The sequence below is a fragment of the Ambystoma mexicanum genome, chromosome 2q (genome assembly GCF_040938575.1).
Source record: "Ambystoma mexicanum isolate Mex_15411 chromosome 2q, UKY_AmexF1_1, whole genome shotgun sequence".
In the NCBI taxonomy this organism is placed as follows: Eukaryota; Metazoa; Chordata; class Amphibia; order Caudata; family Ambystomatidae; genus Ambystoma; species Ambystoma mexicanum.
Genome location: NC_090924.1, coordinates 117,307,962 through 117,331,177, shown reverse-complemented (window position 1 = coordinate 117,331,177; position 23,216 = coordinate 117,307,962). Strand labels below are relative to the sequence as shown.

Genomic DNA, 23,216 nt, shown 5'->3' with positions numbered 1-23,216 from the left:
TTCTGACTCATCATAAAATGTAGAATTAGAAAATATATAGATTTATGTATTTATCTGAAAAATTAGCATAGCTGCCATGTTGTTAGATTTTCAGAACCCAAAAAGGCAAAACCCCCTTGTCATTCTGGGATGATGAATCCTTCTTCTCCCTCAGCTTACATCATACACATCTCCCAACTCCTGGTCCTATCAGCAGCCAGTGGGCATCTTGGGAGGTGAAGGGAGAGGGCTAGACAATCCTTACCGTGGGAATTACGATAATGTAGGAGTGTCATCAGCCCTATAAAAGGTCAATTTTGCATCAGAAGAGGGCTTTTCACTTTATTCCGTGAGGGAGCCTACTGCCGCTCTCTTGCTAGGAACAACTAGCAGAGAGGCCTCAATCCTTGCATTGGAGACAGTGACAGGAAAATCTAGAAGCTAGCTGGCACCCCATCAGAGGAGCCAGAAGGTGCCTGGGTGCAGGAGAAAATCCTTGACTGAAGCCCTTGAACAGATCTTTGCTGTCCTCAGAGGAGCCCTGCTGTTTTCCATGACCAAAGCCTCCCGTGTAAGCAGACTAATCCAAAAGCCATTAGTTGTGTGGGGAGTTACCTGACTTTATCCCTTTCAATAGTGGGTATGGGTGGTGGGACTGGTAAGACCTGTGGCACATTTTATCAAATCCAATTAAAAAATGTATTCCACTATAGAAAATCACCCTAGCCATTTAAATTGAATTGTGTTGGGAACAGCCCTCCTTAATCCTTCCCATTAAATTGTGGTGAGGGGTAAAGCTGTGTAGATCTTTAGCGCATTTAATTGAAGTGAAATCAATTAATTTTCTATAGAAAATCACGGGATGAGTATTGTTAGAATTCAAAACTAACAAAGTTTGTGCACAGTGTGTTAGAGCCGGTATAGGCAATAAAGTACTTGGTTGACCCTACCTTTCTGAAACCCCAGTGTTCTGTACCGAAGGGGGGTGTCAATAAATCAAAAATAAGTGACCCTAAAATGCTGCAATTCAAGTGAATGTAGAGCATGCAAAACGAAATTCCCCATGTATTCCCTTGCATTCCAAACCAGAATTACCAAGCATTACTTCTCAAGTGTATGTGTGCTGGAAAATGAAATTTACCATTGATTCTCTTGCCTCCCAAACCAGAATCCCAAAGCACTGCATGTCCTTTGAATGTGTGTTGCAAAACGATTTTTCCATCGTATTGTGAATGTTTTCTATTGGTTCATTTGCAATGAAATCTAGTGTAAGTTGTGACTGCATATTTCAAAATTCTACCTGTGTTGTTTTAATAACGGAAAGTAATTTGGAGTTGTGATATTGTGTAGTGCCGCAGCATTGGTGGTTGATGTTGGTTGCTAATCTTCTTTATCCAACCTTAAATAAATATATATTCTTACTATACACCAGCCTGGTTCGTAGCTTATTCGTGGTAAATAGAGTATGTGTTGGGGTTGGTGCGAGACGGGTTGGAGGCCTCAATAAAGTTGAATCTGTATAAGTGCTTTGGGTGCGCGCCAACCTGTTTTGGGGGGGAATGGAAGTCCCTGAGTTGAGAGTGACCAACGAATATAACGCGACACCTGTTGTCATGATTTAACAAACGTGTGTGATCCTGGACAACTTATTCTATGTGCCTTATCTGGCAAAATAGGGAAGTCCTAAAAGCTAACCAGTTTCATGGGTATTCTATTAAGAAAAAGCAATCATGGTGAAAAGGGCATTTGTGTTGCTCCATGTACAATCATTAATATATTGCACACCACAAAGATATTTGGCCCTCATTACTAGTTAGGCGGTAATTCCGCGATAAATCAGCCGAAAACAAATTACCGCAACCGCCACTTGATCAGGCAGCTTATCCGCCTGTTACAGGTGGTGGTGGCGGTATCATTTCCCATTTATTTTTGGTCCATTGGACCCAATGGGGCTTTTTGTGGAATTACTGCTGCAGAATTACAGCCGTGGTAATTCCACCAATTCTGACGATTTTTCAGCATGGATTGGGAAGATTTACCTCCAGGGTTTGACTGGAGGTAAACCCTCCACTCAAAACCCAACCTCATAATTTGGCGTAGTGGTAGGACTGGCAGTAACTCAGTTACCGCCAATTTGACCACTTACTGCCCAACTCGTAATGTGGCCCTTTGTCTCTTGGTTCACTATGGGGAATCTCTTGTAATGCAACTTCCCGTGATGCCCTCGAGACTAAAGACTGAGATCACTTTCTAGATGCAAATTAGGGGGGCTTGCACATCGTTTGCTGCACAGGGCCTTGCACCCACTATGACCATCCCTTCTGCCTTTCGTCCTTACCCGGTTTATGTGACGAGCTACTGGCACTCTCTGTGCCAGCTAGCCGCCATTCTGGACTCTAATGGTGTTGTCAGAGCGAGGCCTGTGAGGCAAGGAGATGGCTGCCTAGATCTCCCTCCCTTCTTTGAGCACACATTGCATTGGGAGACGCAGCACACACCAAGCAACAATAAACTGGCACCTAGCTCCTGGCCAGCAGGAGAAGAGTTAATGCGCGCTGCTACGAGCCAGGCACAGTGTGTGTTTACACACTGGGGACCGCCGCGCAGGAGTCACTGCCAGCCTGGCCTCGCCTCAGAGGCGCTGACACTGAGGGAGCGAGAGGTGGGCGCAGCGCAGGACACCACCATGGGAGGTGAGGCTGGGCCATATGCCAATCGAAGAAGGGGCCACAAGCGGGGTACCGGGCAGGCAGTCTGTGGGCGGGTGGGGGCGCACACGCAGTACGCCGGGCAGCCACGAGGGGCCAGAGCATTTCGCTTGACTTTGTATTGTATGACGTTATGTATTTACAGTGCGTCACGTGCGACTGCGCAATGTAGACTTTAGCACTAGGGTCTTATGGCATGATCGTGGGCTCGCGGGACTTCATCGCAAAAGATTATTATAATTAGGAGACCCGAGGCCTATTTTAATATCTGTGCACGTTTGTGCCCATATCTTTGCAGAGTCGGATATTTAAAGACTTGACAGCAGCACAGCAATCCATATGTTTTTTTCTCGTGGGTCGAATTTTCAAGTCTTTTGTTTGTTGGTGGCCTCGTGTTTTCATCTTCATCACTGATATGTTGGTTATCTCGAGTTCAGAAGTTTCGGTTCGGTGATGGGGTGCGGATGTGATGCTAGCAACCAGTCTCCCGGCCCCTCAGCTCTGGCATCCCTTGTGGTGCTTGCTACACACTGGGTTGTGTGTTCTAGTCAGGAGCTCATTTTGTTTGGGTGCATAACGGTAATGGAAGGTGTAACGCGTTACTTCCCATTTTCATTCGCTTGTATCGGGGGAGTATGCAGCAATGCATACGATCTCATTCTCGCCCAAGCCGAGCACCCTGCACCAATTTACTTTTTTGGGAACATTAGTGGCAGATAGCTTTTTAACACACAACAACAAAAACTGCAGAATCATTACAGATGCAGGAAACTCCTCTATTAGAGCTCTGTTCAGGCGTTCTAGACCAAAATACATGCAAACCTCCTAATATGCATATGGATTGCACAGGGATGTCATTTCTCCAAAATGCCAGGGGTAGCAGAAGTGACATCACACCACCCTTGACCTCTGATGACATCACAGGAAGTGATGTCATTTGACCCCACCCTGAAGTGATATAGCAGGAAGTGACGGAACGCAACCTTTTACCCCTTGACAAAACAGGAAGTGGCATCACATAGCATTGTTCCTAAGTACACTATTAAAATATGGTTATGATATCACTATAATGTGATATACATTTCTTACAAGAATGGACAGCCATATGTATCATTAAGATCAGTGTGTATAGACGCATATTTCTAAATTACTGTGAATGCACGCAGATGTCCATGGCCAAATGATAATGATGTGTTATTATAGAGCTCTTACGCTTAAGCGCTTTATATAGGAAAAATATACATGCACTATCACCCAGCCTGTGTTGGTACTCATTTATTGACCTCAGAAGGATGAAAGGCTGAGTTGGGGTTTTTAAGAACAGACTAAATCAGTGACTCACCCCCTGTAGTGTCCCTGAAATAAATCTTTAATGAGTCTAGCAATTATTGTATAGAATTCCAGAAAGACACATTTTTTGGTATTCCTAGTCTTTCTTATTTAGGGTCACTGCTGAAAATGTTAGACTTGTGGAACCCCTGTTATTATTTTTTTTAAGAGGCTTGAACAAGAAATCCAGCCACTCCAGAAGCAGAGAGCCACATGGCGCTGGACACAGCTCAAGAGCTTGCATACATTTTTAAAAAAAAACTTTAAAAAAAGGTTTTTTAGGGATAGCAAGGGAGAAATCAGGGGCTGTAGTTCCAACCCCTAGCAACCACCTAAATTGCACTATTATTATATATGTAGCAACTCTATAGTAATTATGCTTTTTTTTTAAGAGGCTTGAACAAGAAATCCAGCCACTCCAGAAGCAAAGAGCCACATGGCGCTGGACACAGCTCAGGAGCTTGCATACATTTTAAAAAAAAAACTTTAAAAAAAGGTTTTTTAGGGATAGCAAGGGAGAAATCAGGGGCTGCAATTCCAACCCCTAGCGACTACCTAAATTGCACTATTATTATATATGTAGCAACTCTATAGTAATTATGCTTTTTTTGTTAAATAGCAGCTTGATATATAAACATAAGCTATGCAGTGAATCGCTTACAGAGCTGGAGATAAGACAGAGTGCGATTAAGCAACTGAGCACATCTTTCCAGGTTTAGTTCATGTAGGTATTTAATAACATTTTGCTTTGCATTTCATGTGCTTAAATAATACTTTATTTATAGCAATGCCTTGGAAGCAAAACAGATTACATAATAAACTAAGCCTTTCATAATAAACTAACTATACACTATATACAGTGTCAAAGTAAGGCACTCCCTTCACCAGTGTTCCACCGCACCCTTTTTACCAGCACATGCCTACGAGCACACTTCCCTGACTAGCCTAGTCTGGTCCACCCCAGTCCACTCACTGCTTGTCCCCCATCCCTGTCTCCCCTGGCACTTGCCCAGCACCCGGGGCCCCCTCCCGCCGGCACTTCTCCTTCTTCCCCCTCTCGCTTTTCCACCCCTTAGCCCCGATCAGCCCCCTGCACATCTAGTTCATCACTTGCACAATCCGAATGTCACAAAGCCTAGTAGGACCGTTATTGTTATGTTCTCCTCTGCCTCCCAGCCCCTCTCTTTTGTCTTGTGGCGCCTGGAAACACGTTCTGCTGTATAGGCGCCATACAAATATTCAATAAGTAAATAAATAAATGTTGAGCAATAAGAGTATGGCTTTATTTTTACTCTCCCCATCCTGCATGCAAAGTCACAATAGCATCATGCATATTAATGTGAGCCTAACAAATCCCCCTTGGGTTTACAGCCATAGGGCTTTATCACGCCCTTGGCGGTATCCCGGCGGTAATTGCGCCGGGATAACGCCAGCGCAAATAGCATTACCACAACTAGGTCTGGCGCCAGATCCCGAGTTGTGGCAAGGCTGTGACTCCCCATTTTTTGTAGAGTCCACAGGACTCTATGGGGCACTAACAGCGTTATTAGTGCCGGCGCAATTAGCCTTGCACTAATAGTGCCGAAAAATGGGCGGAAAGGTGAGGTTTTTATTCCAGCAAAAAAGCGGGAAGTACACGTCCCACTTTCCGCCCAAACTCGGGAATGGGCGGAGTGGTAACGGGGCGGTAATAGCGTTACTACTGCATTTTTACTGCTCTGCCCAGCCCCTGATGTGGCCCATAGTCATTATTTCATAATGCTTGTAACAGGTGTCCAGACATTTGGTCGACTGAAAACTGGTCGAAAGACATTTGGTCGAAAACCAAATGGTCGAATTTTTTTTTAAATTATATATTTATTTTTTGGGTTTTCGTTTTAGAAAAAAAAAGGGAGTTGGGGGGGATCCCCCCCCAAAAAAAGGGTGAAAATAAACAAAAAAAAAAAATCGACCATTTGGTTTTCGACCAAATTGGTTCGACCATTTGTCCAGTCGACCAATTTTTTTCGACCAAATGTCTGGTAACCCTTGCAACATTATGCACCCTTCTCACCACTCCCTCCCATTCACAGGTCTAGAGGGACAAAGGTCCCTGCTAATAGCCCCCCCTCCCTCCCATCAGTGCTTAATGTCTCACACTGAAATGCTCTGTTGACACAGAGCAACATGAGAGCGCTTCTGCTGCTACCTGGAGCTCCTCGCAACATTGTATTGGCAGTGGGACACCTCTCCCGTTCAGAAAGGGTATCCTGGTCTGAATGTCAAAAGAGCCTCTGGGGGACAGCTTGCCTCCCTCTGCCCCCCGCTCGGTACGCCACTGGTTGTATGGTGGTTGGGGCAGAACGCAACTTGAGTTTCTGCCACTGCCCTTCCTCTCCGTCATACAAATGCTCCAGCATTTGTGTAGCATGGATTTTCATGCCAGTGCAAATGCTGGAGATCCATATGGGGTCCACAGGTTTTATGCACAAGCATAAGGCTGGCGGACCCCGTAGGGATTCATTGTAAACGTCGGGCAGTATTTCATTGTAATGACATGGTAAGCCGTGTTCACATTTGAAATTAAACACTGCCCGACATGCGAGCATGTCAGGCAGGGTTTCATTGTAATTGCTAGCATGCCAAGCAGCGTTTACTCACTTTGTACGGCGGAGTGCATAAGTATAGGGCAAAAGGTGGCGTAGACACATGCATGCCACCTTTTCCCCTGAACTTTTGCACTCCGCAGTGCAAATGAAAAAGATTTAGCAGCGGAGAGCAGCCTACGTGAATTTGAACACGTGAAAGCTCCCCACCGCCAAATTACACTGCTGAGGAACATGAACTCTTCAGTGTTTTAAATGTAAAAAGAAGTGAATGTACTCACCAACCTAGGATTTAAGTGGGCCGGGGCTCAGCCCGCAGCAGTCTTAAAATCGCTCCACGCCATAGCACGGCCAATGTTCATTGACCCATTTCAGTTAATCTTTCACTGTGTGTCGCACTCCATGTTCGTGGTTCCCCATTTGTCTCACTTTGTACGTGTGGCTCGCTGTTCATGTCTCGTTTTCTACTTGTGTCCATTTATGTTTGTCACTCTCCCACTCTAGGCATGTTCCCACACTCTGTGTACGTTCATATTTTGTTATGGGTCTGGCCTTTGTAGCATGATGTGCTGAACCTTCTATTTAGTTATAAAAAAAATTGTTATAGAGGATGAAAAAGGCACCAAGTGCTTCTGAGCGCTGTACAGACCACATACATAAAAAAAGATACAAAACACAATTACAATCAAGGAAAAAAACAGCATAAAATACAATAAGTTCCTGGTAAAAGTACCATTTATATAACTACAGCTTCTACTAAAAAGAACGTCATGGTAAAATTATAATGACCGGTTCCATAGACAAGCTTTCCTAAGTTTTCCAAATGTAAGATGATCTGAGGTCTTGCGTTCCAGGGAAATACAGAAGAGCCTGAAAAAGAACGTTTAGATGAAAAATTGCAGGGGAACTTCGAACCTTCTAGTCACAATAAATCATCACGACAGCAAAGACCTTCGAAACCACCTGAAATGCTCAGCTAATCAGTTAAGTAGGATGGGGGTTTAACATGAATCACCTTGTATGTGATAGACAGTCATTTAAATGAAATCCGAGCATTTAAGGGAGCATCTCAATGATTCCTACACAACTCTCAGTATAATGGTTTACTACTGAGTCATTCACATTCAATTTGATTCTGTTAGCCTAATGCAACCATCTCTCAAAGACATTCAGCAATCACAGACTGCTTGTGACCTGTTTAGACATCAGTTTTGTGATGTACAGAAGATGGCAGGATTTGAGAACTATCAATTGTGCATTCATTGCACAAGGGCATTACACTTCTTTGCGAAGGATCGCACATTTTGGCTAAGCAGTGAATCTGTGATTCGTTCACACAAACTTCAGTTTGTTCTGCACTGCGTAAAGAACATTTGAATATCCATGTCAAACTAGCAGACATCTTGGATGTAATAAGCGTGAAAAGCAGAGTTGTATTATTGCTCGGTTTCATTGCCTTATAATAAGGAATTTGGTAGGTAACTGGAGCTGTGTGCAGAATTCCAGTCCAAAAAGTGCCATTCCAATTCCAATTACTTAAACATTTGCATATTACAAATGGCACTGCTAATAACAAAGAAACGCTTTTAAATTTTTTAAAAAAAGGTTATAGCCCATGCTTTCCAAATCAATCCATGCTCCATATGGACACTCTCAAGGGACCCCATGGGGAACAGGTAAAGCCCAATTAGCGAAGTGCTGCCCCACACCTGGTGTGTTGACGGTTCTGGGCATGCATGTTTGGCTCTCCTTTTGTTCAGCAGGGAGACATTGCGGGTGGTGGAGAGAGGAGGAGGGAGAGGGCGCTGCTTTCAACAACAAAGACTGAAGGAGCCTAGTCCTTCAATACGATACAGTTGAATGAAATGCTTTTATTTCCACCAAGCCACATAACTGGGTACTGGTACTCTCCTCTGGGTTTTGAGAAACCCAGCTACTATTATGTCAAAAGTGAAAAGTGCAGGTAATGAGGGACGGGTAGAACTGGCCGATTTAAAGCACTGGTTCTATTAAGCCTGCATTTGAGTTACAAAAAACACTGAACATCCATATTCCTTGGAAGGATGAAAGGCTGAGCTTTCTTCGAACCTCTGATGTGGAGCTACATGCAGAGACACATATTCTCCAGCAGGTGTATCCCCACTCAGTTATCTCTGGCTATCCATGCTTTCTGACCCTGAAAAGTAATTTTACCCTGGTGGCCATGTGTCAGACAAAGGACCGACCTCCCCAACCTCCTCCTCACCAATACTTTCAGAAAAGTTGTCCTTGGAACTGGCGGGGGTCTTCCTGCACAACTGCCGGTCTTCTGAGGACTGTCCCTTCCTTGACTTCCTCTTCTTGTCGTGTAAATAGGGCCTAGCTCCCTCAGAGGCCACCTTGACAGGAAGTGTAACCTATCAAAGGTGAACCCCGAGGAGCTAGACCCCCAAAGTACCAGGGAAAAAGCCTCTCGGGCACCAAAAAACCCTGGGTGAATTGTAAAGATGAATAAATGGCTGACTTCACAAGCCTTGTCCTTTAGTCTTGAGGCAATTCCGGAAAACAGATATATGCAAGCAGAGGTCCAAAAGATCAACAGGATACAGGGAATGGCCCAAAGAGCAAAACTAAGCGTGGGTGTAATGACAGGAACGGGGTAGATCTTGAGACAATGGAGAGAAAGGCAGAAAATGAAGATAGGGTGAAAAACCCGGAAATAGTGTCACGGAAGAGAGGTAAGAAATGGATGTTAGAGGAGAAAGGAAACACCCCAAATCCAACAGGAAACAACGGAAACACCTACCGTGAGATGAGACCAAGAGGAAGAAAATAGTAGTTACCGGAGACGCTTACCAAGCGGAACCGGAAACTAAACAGGAGCGTTAGAGCAAGGCTCCTGGACGATAATAGAAGGAGGATGAAAAAAGAAATGAAACTAAGAATTAAAGGAAGAGGAGTACGCGGAGAGCGTCTAGGAATAGAAACTAGGTAAGGTGAAGCAAGTGAACGGCAAGGGTGGTTCGGGGGGGTTCCAGACACACCGGCAGCAGAACACAGCGTTGACGGCGTACAAAAACATGGACAGATACAACGTGCCGAAGAGGGGGCGTGGTCTCGTTTTATAGTTGTGGCCGCCATCTTGGGTGAGGACTAGACCGGGGGCCATAACCTCCAGGTCCTCCACAAGCTCCACGGGCAAAGTCTGACAGTATAACCCTTCCCCCTAGGGGGCCCTCCAGGTTTCCCTGGGTGGAGAAGATGGAACTTTCTCAGCAGCCGTGGGGCATGGATGTGGCTCTTCGGTTCCCATGTTCTTTGTTCTGTAGAAAAGCCCTTCCAATGAACCAAGTATTGCACTCTCCCCTTGCGATACCGAGAGTCCACTAAATAGGCCACCTCATATTCTTCTGGGGTCTGTGTCTTGGGAGGCTTGAGGCTCAACGGCTTTCTTTGATACGGGTCTAGTGTGTGTACCTTCAATAAAGAGGCATGGAACACAGGATGTATCCGTTGTAAACTCTTGGGCAACTGGAGTTTGTAAGCTACTGGATTAACCTGAGAGAGGATGGGATAGGGTCCCAGGTAGCGAGGAGCAAACCTGCCAGTATGGACCCATCTTGGTAGATACTTGGTAGCCAACCATACCAGCTGACCTGGCTTCCAGTCTGGGTTGGTTCGTCTCCTTAAATCAGCCCACTTCTTATGTGATTGTCTGCTATCCTTCAGTGCCTTCTTTGCCGTCTTCTGGACTTCTGCAAGTTCAGTTAGTAGACTGTCAATCGCCGGGGTGCTAGTGGAAGGTACCCCTGTCCAAGGTAGGGGTTGAGGATCATAGCCATACGTACAAAAGAAGGGGCTCATTTGAATGGAGGTATGGTATGAGTTATTGTAGGCAAATTCGGCTTGAGGAAGGAATGAGGCCCATTCTTCTTGTTTGTTGCTACAGAAACATCTGAGATATTGCTCAAGTGCGGCATTAAGTCTTTCTGTCTGGCCATTACTTTGGGGATGATAGCCTGAAGATAGGGCTCTGTGTACCCCCAATTGTCGGCATAAGGTGGACCAGAATCTTGAGGTATATTGTGAACCTCTGTCCGAAATGATGGTTCTTGGGAGACCATGTAGCTGAACAATGTCCCGTAAGAACACGGCCGCTGCCTCTGGGGCCGAAGGAAGATGTGAAATGGGTGAGAAATGAGCCATCTTACTGAATGAGTCTACCGTGACCATTATCGTATTCATACCCCTAGATATGGGTAATTCAACTATGAAGTCAGTGGAGATATGCTCCCATGGTCGCCCTGGTAGTGGTGGTTGTTGAAGGAGTCCAATTGGTTTTCCAGTGACCTGCTTATTACACGCACACACTGGACAAGATGACACATAGCTGTTAACATCATGAAGGATTGAAGGCCACCAAAAACGTCTCTTGATCAACTCTTGAGTCTTCTTTACGCCTGGATGACCAGCCAACGGTGTATCGTGGCACCATCTGAGTACTTGTTCTTGTAAGGACTTGGAAGGAATGTACAAGGCTTCTTCGTGATAGAAGAGTCCTTCACTGCCTTGTTTTACAGACCGAGGAAACTCCTTTTCCTGGTGATACTGTTGCAACAGTTGCTGTCCAAACGTCCCCACTAAGGCGACCATTCTTAGGCCAGGTAGTAGAAGGTCATGCCCTTGGTAGGTACCAATCTCCTCCCCTTGACTCCGTGACAAAGCATCAGCTACCTGGTTTTCCGTTCCTGGAATGTAGGTAATCCTGAAATCAAACTGAAGGAAAAAATATGCCCAGCTAGCGTGACGGGCATTGGAACACTCCATCTGCTGAAGGACCTCAGGTTTCGGTGATCAGTACGAATGAGGAAACTATGCTTGGCTCCTTGCACAAGATGGCGCCACTCTAGGCATGCTAACTTGATGGCTAATAACTCCTTCTCTAGAACTGAATAATTTATTTCACTGCTCGTGAGGGTTTTAGAGTAGTAGGCCACTGGATGTTCAATACCATCTTCTGTTTTCTGTAACAAGACCGCCCCTACTGCTCCTATCGAGGCGTCTGTCTCCAATATAAACGGTTTGTCTTGATCTGGTTGAACCAAAACGGGAGCAGTGGTAAACCGTTCCTTAAGAGTGTTGAAGGCTTGTCTTTGTTCTTGGGCAAATTCGAACTTGACCCCTTTTTTAAGGAGTTTGGTGATTGGTTGGATTAGATCAGAGAATTTGGGTATAAATCGTCTGTAGAAATTTGCCAAGCCCAAGAATCTTTGGATATCCTTAACACTTCTTGGTTCCTTCCATTCCAGTATTGCTTGAGTCTTGCGATTGTCCATCTGTATACCTTCCTTCGAAAGGATAAAGCCTAAATAGGAAACGGTCTTGGCTTCGAAGATACACTTCTCTGGTTTAACCAGAAGTTGGTTGGTGTGCAGTCGATGTAGTACTTCCTTGACTTCATTCCTATGTTCTTCTAAGTTGCGGGAGAAAATCAAAATATCGTCCAGGTAAACTACTACCGACAAATAGAGGAGATCTGAAAATAACTTGTCCATGAATCTTTGAAAAATGGCAGGAGCATTGACTAATCCAAACGGCATTACCTTGTATTCAAATAGCCCAAGGGGTGTCCTAAATGCCGTCTTCCATTCGTCTCCTTGGCGGATCCTCAAGAGATGGTACGCTCCTCGCAGATCTAGTTTGGTGAAGTAATGTGAACCCTGGACTGCGTCCAGGATGTCTCTAATCAAGGGCATCGGATATCTGTCTCGGATAGTCACCTGATTGAGACCTCGATAATCTATGCAGAGTCTTAATTCCAAAGTGTCTTTTTTAGAAATAAAGAACAATGATGCTCCACAAGGGGACTTGGAGTCTTGAATAAGCCCGTTCTGAAGGTGTGTGTCCAGGTATTCTCTCAAGGCGTTCTTTTCGGGTAAAGATAACGGATACATCCGACCGAACGGAACTTGTGCATCAGGGATCAATTCGATTGAACAATCTTCTGCTCGGTGTGGGGGTAACTGCCTTGGTACTACGTCTTGGAAGACTTCGGCATAACCTTGGTATTGTAACGGAACAGAAGACACGTTTTTTTTAGTCTCTTCCTCTTTCAATGGTCCAATAAGAGGAACTGTCATGCAGTGACGTTCGCAGTATGATGAGTCAAAGCTTACCTTGTTCAAAGCCCAATCAATGGAAGGATTGTGTCTCCTTAACCAGGGTATTCCAATTATCAAGGGAAAATGAGCTGCTCAGATAATGTCAAACACCACTTCCTCTTGGTGTTGTCCCAACTGCATTCGTATTGGAGTGGTTTCCTTGATAATTGGCCCGGAAGAAAGAGGAGTTCCGTCTACTCCTTCTACAGGTATGGTTCTTGATTTGAGCCGTTCAGGAATGTGGTTGGCTCTGGCCCACTCCACATCAATGAAATTGCCAGCGGCACCACAATCTAACATGGCCAAAACTTCCAATGGAGTGGAGGCATCCAGCCACAGCAAGACCTTGAAAACCATTAGACGGTTGTCTTCCTCTACTGGGGTTGTGTTGAAGCAAAGATAGCAGAGAGATCCCCCGAAACTTCCCTTGCGTAAGTTCGGGGGCTGGCGTTTTCCTTCCGGCGAGGCGGAACTTCAGGACAGTTCCTGAGTAGGTGTCTGGAGGAACCACAATACATGCATAGTCCTGCATCTCGGCGCCTCTTGCGCTCTTCAGGTGTCAAAGGGCCACGGGTGGTTCCAATCTGCATGGGTTCTTCTGCCGCTTGAGATTCCCTGGGAGGCGGAGAGGGGGTACTAAGATAAACGTGGTCTTCTTCTTTCCTGACGACGTTCCTGCAGACGAAACTCTATTTGTAGAGCAATAGTCATCAAATCCTGAAAGGTAGCTGGTCAAGCGATGCGAGCCAATTCGTCCTTGATATCCTCGTGTAGACCTCTCCTGAATATGGTATGTTTGGCTGAATCAGGCCAGTCTGCCTTGGATGCCAGTCTCAAGAATCTGGAGATATAGGTCTGCACATCCGTTGTTCCTTGTCTAACATCAAGGATGGCTTCAAGAGATGTAAACAATATTTCAGGACGATCAAACCTTTCTTTGAATTGGGCCACAAAGAGGTCGTAGTCGCTCAAAGAGGGATCATTGTTTGTCACCAGAGGGGTTGCCCACGCCAATGCGTTTCCAATCAAATTGGCGATGATGAACCCCACTCGGGATCTGGCTGACTTGTAGGCGTGTGGTCTAAATGTAAAGTAGACCTGGCAGGCATCTAAAAAGTCCTTTAGTCCCCCTGGGTGACCATCATATTTGCCATACGACAAGGCCATAGGCGGTAGATCTCCACGATCCTCTCTCTGTAAGGCCACTTGTTGACGCAGTGTGGTGTTTTCCGTCTTGAGGGTTTGTATTTCTATCGTGAGATTTTGCATGGCTGCAAACAATTCCTGATATTGTTCCAAGGATGCCATGGTTATCGGTGGGCGTTGTATTCTGTCAGACAAAGGACCGTCCTCCCCAACCTCTTCCTCACCAATACTTTCAGAAAAGTTGTCCTTGGAACTGGCGGGGGTCTTCCTGCACAACTGCCGGTCTTCTGAGGACTGTCCCTTCCTTGTCTTCCTCTTCTTGTCGTGTAAATAGGGCCTAGCTCCCTCAGAGGCCACCTTGACAGGAAGTGTAACCTATCAAAGGTGAACCCCGAGGAGCTAGACCCCCAAAGTACCAGGGAAAAAGCCTCTCGGGCACCAAAAAACCCTGGGTGAATTGTAAAGATGAATAAATGGCTGACTTCACAAGCCTTGTCCTTTAGTCTTGAGGCAATTCCGGAAAACAGATATATGCAAGCAGAGGTCCAAAAGATCAACAGGATACAGGGAATGGCCCAAAGAGCAAAACTAAGCGTGGGTGTAATGACAGAAACGGGGTAGATCTTGAGACAAGGGAGAGAAAGACAGAAAATTAAGATAGGGTGAAAAACCCGGAAATAGTGTCACAGAAGAAAGGTAAGAAATGGATGTTAGAGGAGAAAGGAAACACCCCAAATCCAACAGGAAACAACGGAAACACCTACCGTGAGATGAGACCAAGAGGAAGAAAATAGTAGTTACCGGAGACGCTTACCAAGCGGAACCGGAAACTAAACAGAAGCGTTAGAGCAAGGCTCCCGGACTATAATAGAAGGAGGATGAAAAAAGAAATGAAACTAAGAATTAAAGGAAGAGGAGTACGCGGAGAGCGTCTAGGAATAGAAACTAGGTAAGGTGAAGCAAGTGAACGGCAAGGGTGGTTCGGGGGGGTTCCAGACACACCGGCAGCAGAACACAGCGTTGACGGCGTACAAAAACATGGACAGATACAACGCGCCGAAGAAGGGGCGTGGTCTCGTCTTATAGTTGCGGCCGCCATCTTGGGTGAGGACTAGACCGGGGGCCATAACCTCCAGGTCCTCCACAAGCTCCACGGGCGAAGTCTGACACCATGGAAAGAGATTGACCGATTGATTGAAAAAATCAATACTGCACAGAGTGTCGGTCAAAGTTTATTTCAGAAAGAAAGAAGCTTTCCACAAAAACATTACAACGATAAGACACACATGCACAATGCAAAGCAATCAACAAAACATAGGGCCTCATTACGAGTTTGGTGGCAGCCATACCCTTAATAAGGGCATGGCTGCCTCCAAACTCGGGTCCGGGTCCGTGGTCCCTGAATGGGGAAATACCGGGCCAATCCGACTTTGGAGGGCCTGGTATTTCCCCATTCAGGGAACCCAGACCATCCCCATTCCCATTTGAGCCCCCATAGGGCTCAATGGGAATGAGGAGGGAGACAACAACGGGCCTGTTAATAACGGGCCCGTTGTTAGCTCTCTGGTCCCCTCGTGGGATCCGCAAAGGACGTCTGGTCTGACCAGACGTCCAGAGCGGGTCCTGCAAGGGGACCTCATAATAGGGCGGAATGGGTTTAACGGCACCGGCAGCTATACCGGCGCCGTTAAACCCATTCCGCCAGGGTCGTAATGAGGCCCATAGTATAATAAATACATACGTATAATATCGATTCCTGCCACCTTTCTCCTTCTCTTGAACTCCCGCGCCAGATTAGCCGTCTCGTCGTGCTGTCTGCCGTGCTCGTACTGTGCTCTCTGGCTCCACCTTTTTATCCCTATGGGGAAAGGAAACGGCCGTCAAGTGTGTGCGATTCTGATGACTTTGCCTGAACCTTGTATTGGGACATGTCTGTTGTTAGTCCATCGTCCTTTGTGTTGTGCGAAAGTGTTTGGGTTGGAAAAGGGGGTGTGGGGGGGCAGTTCTAAAGAATGTCCTACGTGAGAGAAGGGGGAAAAGATGTCAAAGGAAGGGGGACACAGCGTCTCACCCGTCGGTGTCCCACTCCCACTCCCAGAGGACCCCCCATCCAGGTGATCCTCCCTCACTGGTCCACGGCCAGGAACTGGATCCAATAGCGATGGCTGTGTCCTGGCCACCTGAATGACAGATCCCCGGGGACTAGCTAGGGAGACACCTTCAGGTTTCTCACAGTGCAATGCTGCCTCTGCAGGTTGATGTTAGGATGCTTTTGTGGTGAGTGTGCGGGGAAGGGTTCTCAGGGAATCCTGAAGGGCGGCTTTGTGCTAGGAGCGAGAGGAACTCCTGGTCTGAGATCGAGGAGAAGGACGCAAAAGTTTGCATCGGGAGAGAGAGGGGACCAGGGATGAGGGGTGGACGAGGAGCAGACTGGGGCATTATAGCTATTTTAGATATGATGGCAGTATGTCTGCCGATAGCGATGTGAACATGTTCAGATAAGGCATTGCATAGGGATTGGGAGTAAAGTGGAGGAGGAGTTGAGCAGCCTGGTGACTATGCAATTCCCTGCTTGGGTTGCGAGAGTTGGAGATTCTTTTTCCATAGAATGTTTTTTTGGCTTTTATGATTTCCGATCTGTAGGCCCTTCTTAGTCTTGCCAAGCGGGTTTTCTTTAGATGAGTCGGGTTGGTTCTCCAGGCCCGCTCCAGACGATGCTCGAGAGATTTCAGAGATTCGAGGTGGGTGGTGTACCATTTGGGTGTGGGGCCTGATCCCCGAGAGGTCCGTTTTGTTCGAGTGACGGGTGTGAGGGCACTGGAGAGCCAGTGGTCAAAGAGTTTGATAGGGGAGGGGGGCTTCCTGGAGTGAATATAAAAACGGTGCACTCACTCACTCAATATTAACTAACTTGTAAACAATAGTCTGCCTAGCTACTTCCACATCCCTTCCCCATTGTAATGTCAATTTCAAAACTGACCATTTGATCTGGGATCCACCAATAGTTTGCAAACATGAATCCACGCTGAGGGTGATACAATGAGTCCCAAAAATGAGGCAGGTAATAAGCGACACGATTATTAGAGCGCTGAAATAAAATTCTGTTCATGTTGTGCAATGCATTTAGTATCCGTGGAAGGGAAAAGAACGAGTCACAAGGCCCCTAGCACTGTGAAAACGCTCCTTTCTTCCTCTCAAAGGGAGGAATGCTGCTTCTACCCAGACAAAAAACATGTGGGTAAGGAGGGCAGCCATCTTGGACCTGTAAGTTTCAGCAGCAGACAGAAGTGTAGAAGGCGGGCGTATCACCCATTGCAACAAAAGGAAGCACTACACCTGACAAACACACATGCTCGTCCCAGCTGTAATTGAAGAAGCGGAAAAATTAAAATGGGCAATGCAAAAAAGGGTTTGGGCGTTGAGTTCTCAATTTATTTGCTTTGAGAATCTGAGTGAATTGTCGGGTGGGCGAGGACACTTGTGTGGGTATATGACTCTGTGAACGGGTATGTATAGTTGGGGCAGGTTGAGTGAACGTGTGAATGAGTGAGAGTGAGTTACTCCAAACGTTTTTGTGGGAATAAAAAGATGCAAGCAATAAGATGCCTCGCATGTAGCCAGGGACGTCATTTAGGAGTCGCCAGGGGTCGCAACTTCGACCCCTGAGGTCTTCCTTGGTACTCCTGGAAAAAAAAGAAAAACATTTTTTTTTCTTTTTTTTAAATGCAAGCTCATGTGGCCAGCGCCATGTGGCTCTTTGCTTCTGGAGTGGCTGACATTCTTGTTCAGGCCTCTTAAAAAAAACGGGTTCCACAAGTCTAACACTTTCAGCAGTGACCCTAAATAAGAAAGATTAGGAATCTCAAATAATGTGGCTTTCTGGAATTCTATACAATAATTACTACACTCATTAAAGGTTTATTTCAGGCACACTTCAGGGGGTGAGTCACTGATGTAGTCTGTTCTTAAACACCTCAACTCAGCCTTTCATCCTTCTGAGGTCGATAAATGAGTACCAACACAGGGTGGGCGATATTGTATGTATATTTTATTCTATATAAAGTGCTTAAGCGTAAATGCTATGTAATAAGACATCATTATCATTTGGTCATGGACATCTTCTTGCATTCACAGTAATTTGGTAATATGGGCCTATACACACTGATCTGAATGATGCATATGGCGATCCATTTTTGTATGAAATGTATATCACATTATAGTGATATTGTAACCATATTTTTCGTAGTCTACTTAGGAACAATGCTATGTGATGCTACTTCCTGTTTTGTCAAGGGGTGAAAGGTTGTGTTCCATCGCTTCCCGTGATATTGCTTTGGGGTGGGGTCAAATGACATCACTTCCTGTGATGTCATCAGAGGTCAAGGGTCGTGTGATGTCACTTCCGCTACCCATGGCATTTTGGTGAAATGACGTCCCTGGTCCCACCATACAGAACACGGGAAGGGGAGGCAGCAGCGAGTGCACGAGAAACGCCCAGAATGGGCACGATGTAGAGGAAAGGGAAGACTGCGATCTCCTGTTTGCTGACTAAGCATTGCAAGTGAGGAGACCACACTTGCAGGCTGGGCTATTGCGAAGAGGAAGCATGAGAGTCTCTTTCCTTGTGCCTAAGTGAGCAGATTCTCCTATGTTCATTGCGGGATAGAGGCGGTGCCTGTGCCCCATTTTCAGGCCCTTGTTCCACAGCCCTGCACAGGGGGAAGGTGTGTGTCTCTATTCAGCTGTCTCCCCCTTCATTTGCGCTCCTCAGGGCATCGTTGGTGTGCAGGAGACTGTCACCGGCCAGCCTTGTACCCTGGGCAAGCAACATGATTTGCAAGTGACGTCCAGTTTTGATCCCACTCTAGCTGCTCCAGTTAATAATAAAGAAAGACGTGCCTCCGCCCTGCTGCTTTGCTTATGGGAGAAACGGCGTCACCATTCAAAATAGCAGAACCGATATCTTCACGGTAGTGCATTGAACGCAGTGCCTTTATTTGCTGTCCTCCCCAAGCTAATTCCTAAATCGCTTTGCTCCAATATCCAAGAGTACTTAAGCCATTTCGCTCACAGTTAGTGTGTCTGCACCAGAGTTGGGTAAACATTAAGCTCGCTGGCGCTGCTCTTTGCAAGTCCACCCTGTTACCACTTGTAATCGCCCGCTGTGTGGCTTTCTACCACTTCACTGGCAACAAGCTGCCACGAGAATCCAGCATCTTGTGCAAAGTAACCTGTCTCCCCAACAAGGCAAGCTATCATAGGCACACCTATACAGCCTTCCCTTTCCTCACATGAATAAACATGTCCAGCTCCCAGAGGGCCCAGTGGTCCACACAAGCAGGAGCATTCCTCTTCTACGGGAATGCTTTGCTCACCAGGATCTCCCTTACAACCAAACTTCACACTTTCTCTAAGGCCACTAGCTGGACACCACTCAGGAAATGGCCGACAAGAAATATACTTGTCAATACAAATGACTAGAACCTCTCTATCTCTACCAAAGCTACATCATTTCTGTAGAACCTATTTTTATATGTTCTTCAACTCCAAGCTATGTACCTCAGTTGCAGAGCACCTCAACGAAGTCCGAGGACCTTGTATGTGTTTTGGCTGCTCTCAAATATGTACCTTAATTAAAATAACTCTTACAATTGTTGAGCAATACTAAATATTGTAAAATCTGCCCCAGGGTGCTTAGTTCAATGACACTTCTGTAAATGTTTGTGGTGCTGTAACATATGTAAAAACGTCCGCCGTGTTTGCTGCTACTTACATGTTCTTCTAATAATGGATTCTCCTTCATCTCCTTCTAGAACTTCCCTTTGCGGTGCTTCTGCTGGTCCTTCTGACAGCTGGTTCACTGGACACGTTGTCTTTGAGCACCCGGGCTCCAGCAGGAGAAAGCATCAGAGATGCTGCCGACTTAGAGACGCAGAAATGCCCCACGGCCTGCATGTGCAGCTACGACTACAATGAGGAGCTGAATGTCTTCTGTAGCTCTCGAAATCTCTCACAAGTCCCACACCACATACACAGCAGCGTCCGCTCACTGTGGCTGGATGGCAACAATTTCACATCATTGAAAGCTATGGCTTTCAGGAACCTTTCCAATCTGGACTTTCTAAATCTTCAGAGTAGTCATTTGTTCAGTGTGGAGCAGCATGCGCTACATGGCTTGAGGGCTCTTGGTCACCTGCACCTGGAGAGGAACAACCTGAAATACCTGGCCCCCCATACGTTCCTCCATACGCCAAACCTGGTATCACTCAGCCTCAACAACAACTTCTTCAGCAAGATTGAGGATGGGTTATTTTCTGGGCTTTCTAACCTCTGGTACTTGAATCTGGGTTGGAATTCATTGGCGATTCTACCCGACAAGGGTTTTCATGACCTACCTAATCTGAGAGAACTCATTCTAGCTGGGAACCGCCTTACTTATCTTCAGCCTCAGCTCTTCTTTAGTCTCAGTGAGCTCAAAGAACTAGATCTGAGTGGAAATTCCCTTAGGGGACTCAAGACCAATATTTTCAGCAAGCTTCTTAAGCTCCAGAAGCTCTACTTAAACCATAACCAGATCAGCCACATAGTGCTAAAGGCTTTTGTTGGCATGAGAGCCCTCCGCTGGCTTGACCTGTCCCATAACCGCCTCACCACATTCTACGAGGACACATTTTCTGGTCTCCTGAGCCTTCATGTTTTACGCTTGACCAACAACTCCTTGGTGAGTTTACGACCTAGGATTTTCAAAGACCTTCAGTTCTTGGAAGAGCTTCAAATCGGGAACAATAAAGTCCAGAGTCTTCTGGAGAAGACCTTTGATGGACTTGGTCATTTGGAGGTTCTTACTTTAAATAACAATCTATTGCCCGAGATCAGACCTGGGGCATTCATTGGACTCCACAGCCTGGCAGTCATGAACCTCTCGGGCAACTGTCTGAAAGCTGTGCCTGAAAATGCCTTTAAAGGACTGACCAAACTGCACAGTCTCCACCTAGAAAACTGCTGCCTAGGCAGAATCAAGACGGACACCTTCCTTGGTCCAACCAGCCTCCGGAGGCTTTTCTTGCAACACAATAGGATCTCTCTCATCGAGGACAACGGTTTCATTGACTTACAACAACTTTTAGAATTGGACCTCCGGTACAATGCACTGACTCACATCTCTGCTCAGTCTTTTGTGGGTCTGAAGAGCCTGGAATACCTTCTCCTTTCTTCCAACCAGCTATTGAATATCTCACTTGATGCCTTCCTCCCCCTTCAGCGGCTAGTCTGGCTCGACCTCTCGGGCAACTGCTTCGAAGTTTTCTCTGTCAACGTGTTTCTGCCATTGCCTCTGCTGAGATATCTCAACCTTCGGAGGAATCTGCTGAAAGCATTCTCAGTGCACTTTCTGTCTCCTACTTCAGTTTTAGACCAGCTATGGTTGGAGGGCAACAGGTGGCACTGTGACTGTTCTGTAAAAGAGCTGAGGGACTTTGCCCTGCAGAACGCCACAGTAGTCCCTCGCTTTGTGCAGTCCATCATGGAAGGGGATGATTCCTTCACACCAGTCTATACCCACAACAACATCACCTGTGCTAGCCCTCTTAATTTAGTGGGCCTGGAACTACGAGATCTGAGCGAGGAGCTCTTCTCTCACTGCTAGCCACACTTATATCAACTTGGGAGCTTCTGTGCTTGCATTTAATGAGCAAATTAACACAAATGTCCCGTACGAGGCTGGACGGCATAGCATTTTGATACAGGGCTACATAGCATGTCACCTTGAGGGAAGTGGTTCGAATCCCGGGTGGCAAAACCCATAAATACTTTTCCAGTTTGTTCAGTGATGAATATGAAGAGAGTTTGTTGGCCTCCAAGTAGATTCCTGTGGGCTGCTGTTGTCTTCTTCTTGGATAGAGTAAATTGCTCAAAGATAAATATAAGAAAATATTTGAACTATTTAAAGTAACGAGTGGTGGCCACCTCTTCTTCACCACACTTGCCGCTACAAAGACTACCAACAACACTAAGCTAAACAGTCTTTTCTGTGGAATGGTATCAAAGACTTTGCTAAGATTGAATGTGCCTCTTTACCTTGACCTAACACCCAAGCTACCAAGTTACAGAAATAAATTATATTTGTGTGACATGATCTTCCTCGTTGTCCTCTAGGTCTGGTGCTTCCTCTTTCCTAGGTATTTGACTAGTCTTTCCATATTAGCAATTCCATGAATTGCTGCCCTTCACCCCCACTTCTCCAAGGCATATTGCTTGCAAATAATGCACCTCTGCAGAGAGGAGACAGAGCACACTTGCACACTCTCACTCTAGAACATGATATGCATTTTGGATGGCAAGCCTAACTAATAATATGGTTCACCATGGCTCACGTCTGGTCGCTAGGGGAGGGAGATGTCACAGGCAGAAAAGGAAGGGTAGGAATACGGCCTTTACCAACTATCCCACTTACCCCAGCGATAATCCTGACCTGACTCCAACTATTTTAGGAGCGGTTTCTTTGAATGTCCAGGCGCTGAACTCTCCAGCAAAAAGTAAGGGGAGTCTCTCCCACCTTTCCCACCTAGACACACACATAGTAATTCTCCATGAAACTCACCTTCTGAAACCTGATGAAGGCAAGGTCAAAACCTTTCCATTCCCAATTCTTCACTACGGCAGGTGAGAAGAAAAGACGGGTTGCACTACTCATCGCTAGGGCCCTATCCTTCACCAACCATGGCATCCTTAGGGACCCACATGGATGGTACCTCCTGATTAGGGGAACCCTGCTTGGACACTTATGCACTATAGTAGAAATCTATGCTCTTAATGACAAACAAGAGGCTTTTGTCACAGAATTAACCCCCATCATTGCAGCTTTCACAAAAGGATACCTTGTAATCAAAAGGGGTTTCACTACAACATTTAACCCTGTAATGGATAAATTGCTACCGGCTACATCGAGCAATTAAAAAAATTAATTGTGCCCTGTTATCACTTATGAGAAACCTAAATCTGATCCATATTTGGAGATTGCAGCATAAGGGGTTGAGAGACTTCTCTTTCTTCTCACATGTCCATAGAGGACTTTCCCGGGCAGACCTGATCTTGATCTCGCTCACGCTAATTCCATATACCTTGCACTCAACGATTGCACTCAGAGCCCTTATGGACCATGCACCTATCCTAGCCACAACACGAGCAGACCGTTACATCCTCCACCTAGACCCCCCCGGTGAACGAAGGACTTCCTGCTAAAAGACTCAGTTATCCAATGCTGGGTTTCAACCCTGCATTGATTCTTATTTCTCCCAGGGTATCACCCCAAACGTGTCACTGAATATGCT

At 46.1% G+C, this 23,216-nt stretch overlaps 1 protein-coding gene across 1 annotated transcript; it reads left to right on the top strand.

Moving 5' to 3' along the window:
- Positions 1–2,450: 2,450 nt before the first annotated feature.
- On the top strand, positions 2,451–22,021 carry IGFALS (insulin like growth factor binding protein acid labile subunit). Its single transcript, XM_069647001.1, has 2 exons — positions 2,451–2,672; positions 19,701–22,021. The coding sequence occupies exons 1-2, from the start codon at positions 2,528–2,530 to the stop codon at positions 21,530–21,532; spliced, it is 1,977 nt and encodes a 658-aa protein (XP_069503102.1). The 5' UTR covers positions 2,451–2,527; the 3' UTR covers positions 21,533–22,021.
- The last annotated feature ends 1,195 nt before the right edge of the window (positions 22,022–23,216 follow it).

Excerpts from the sequence above, each read along its gene's own strand:
- IGFALS (XM_069647001.1), top strand. The coding sequence starts at position 2,528 with ATGCGCGCTGCTACGAGCCAGGCACAGTGTGTGTTTACACACTGGGGA. Across the intron at positions 2,673-19,700 it reads GCAGGACACCACCATGGGAG|AACTTCCCTTTGCGGTGCTT; the intron begins GTGAGGCTGGGC and ends ATCTCCTTCTAG.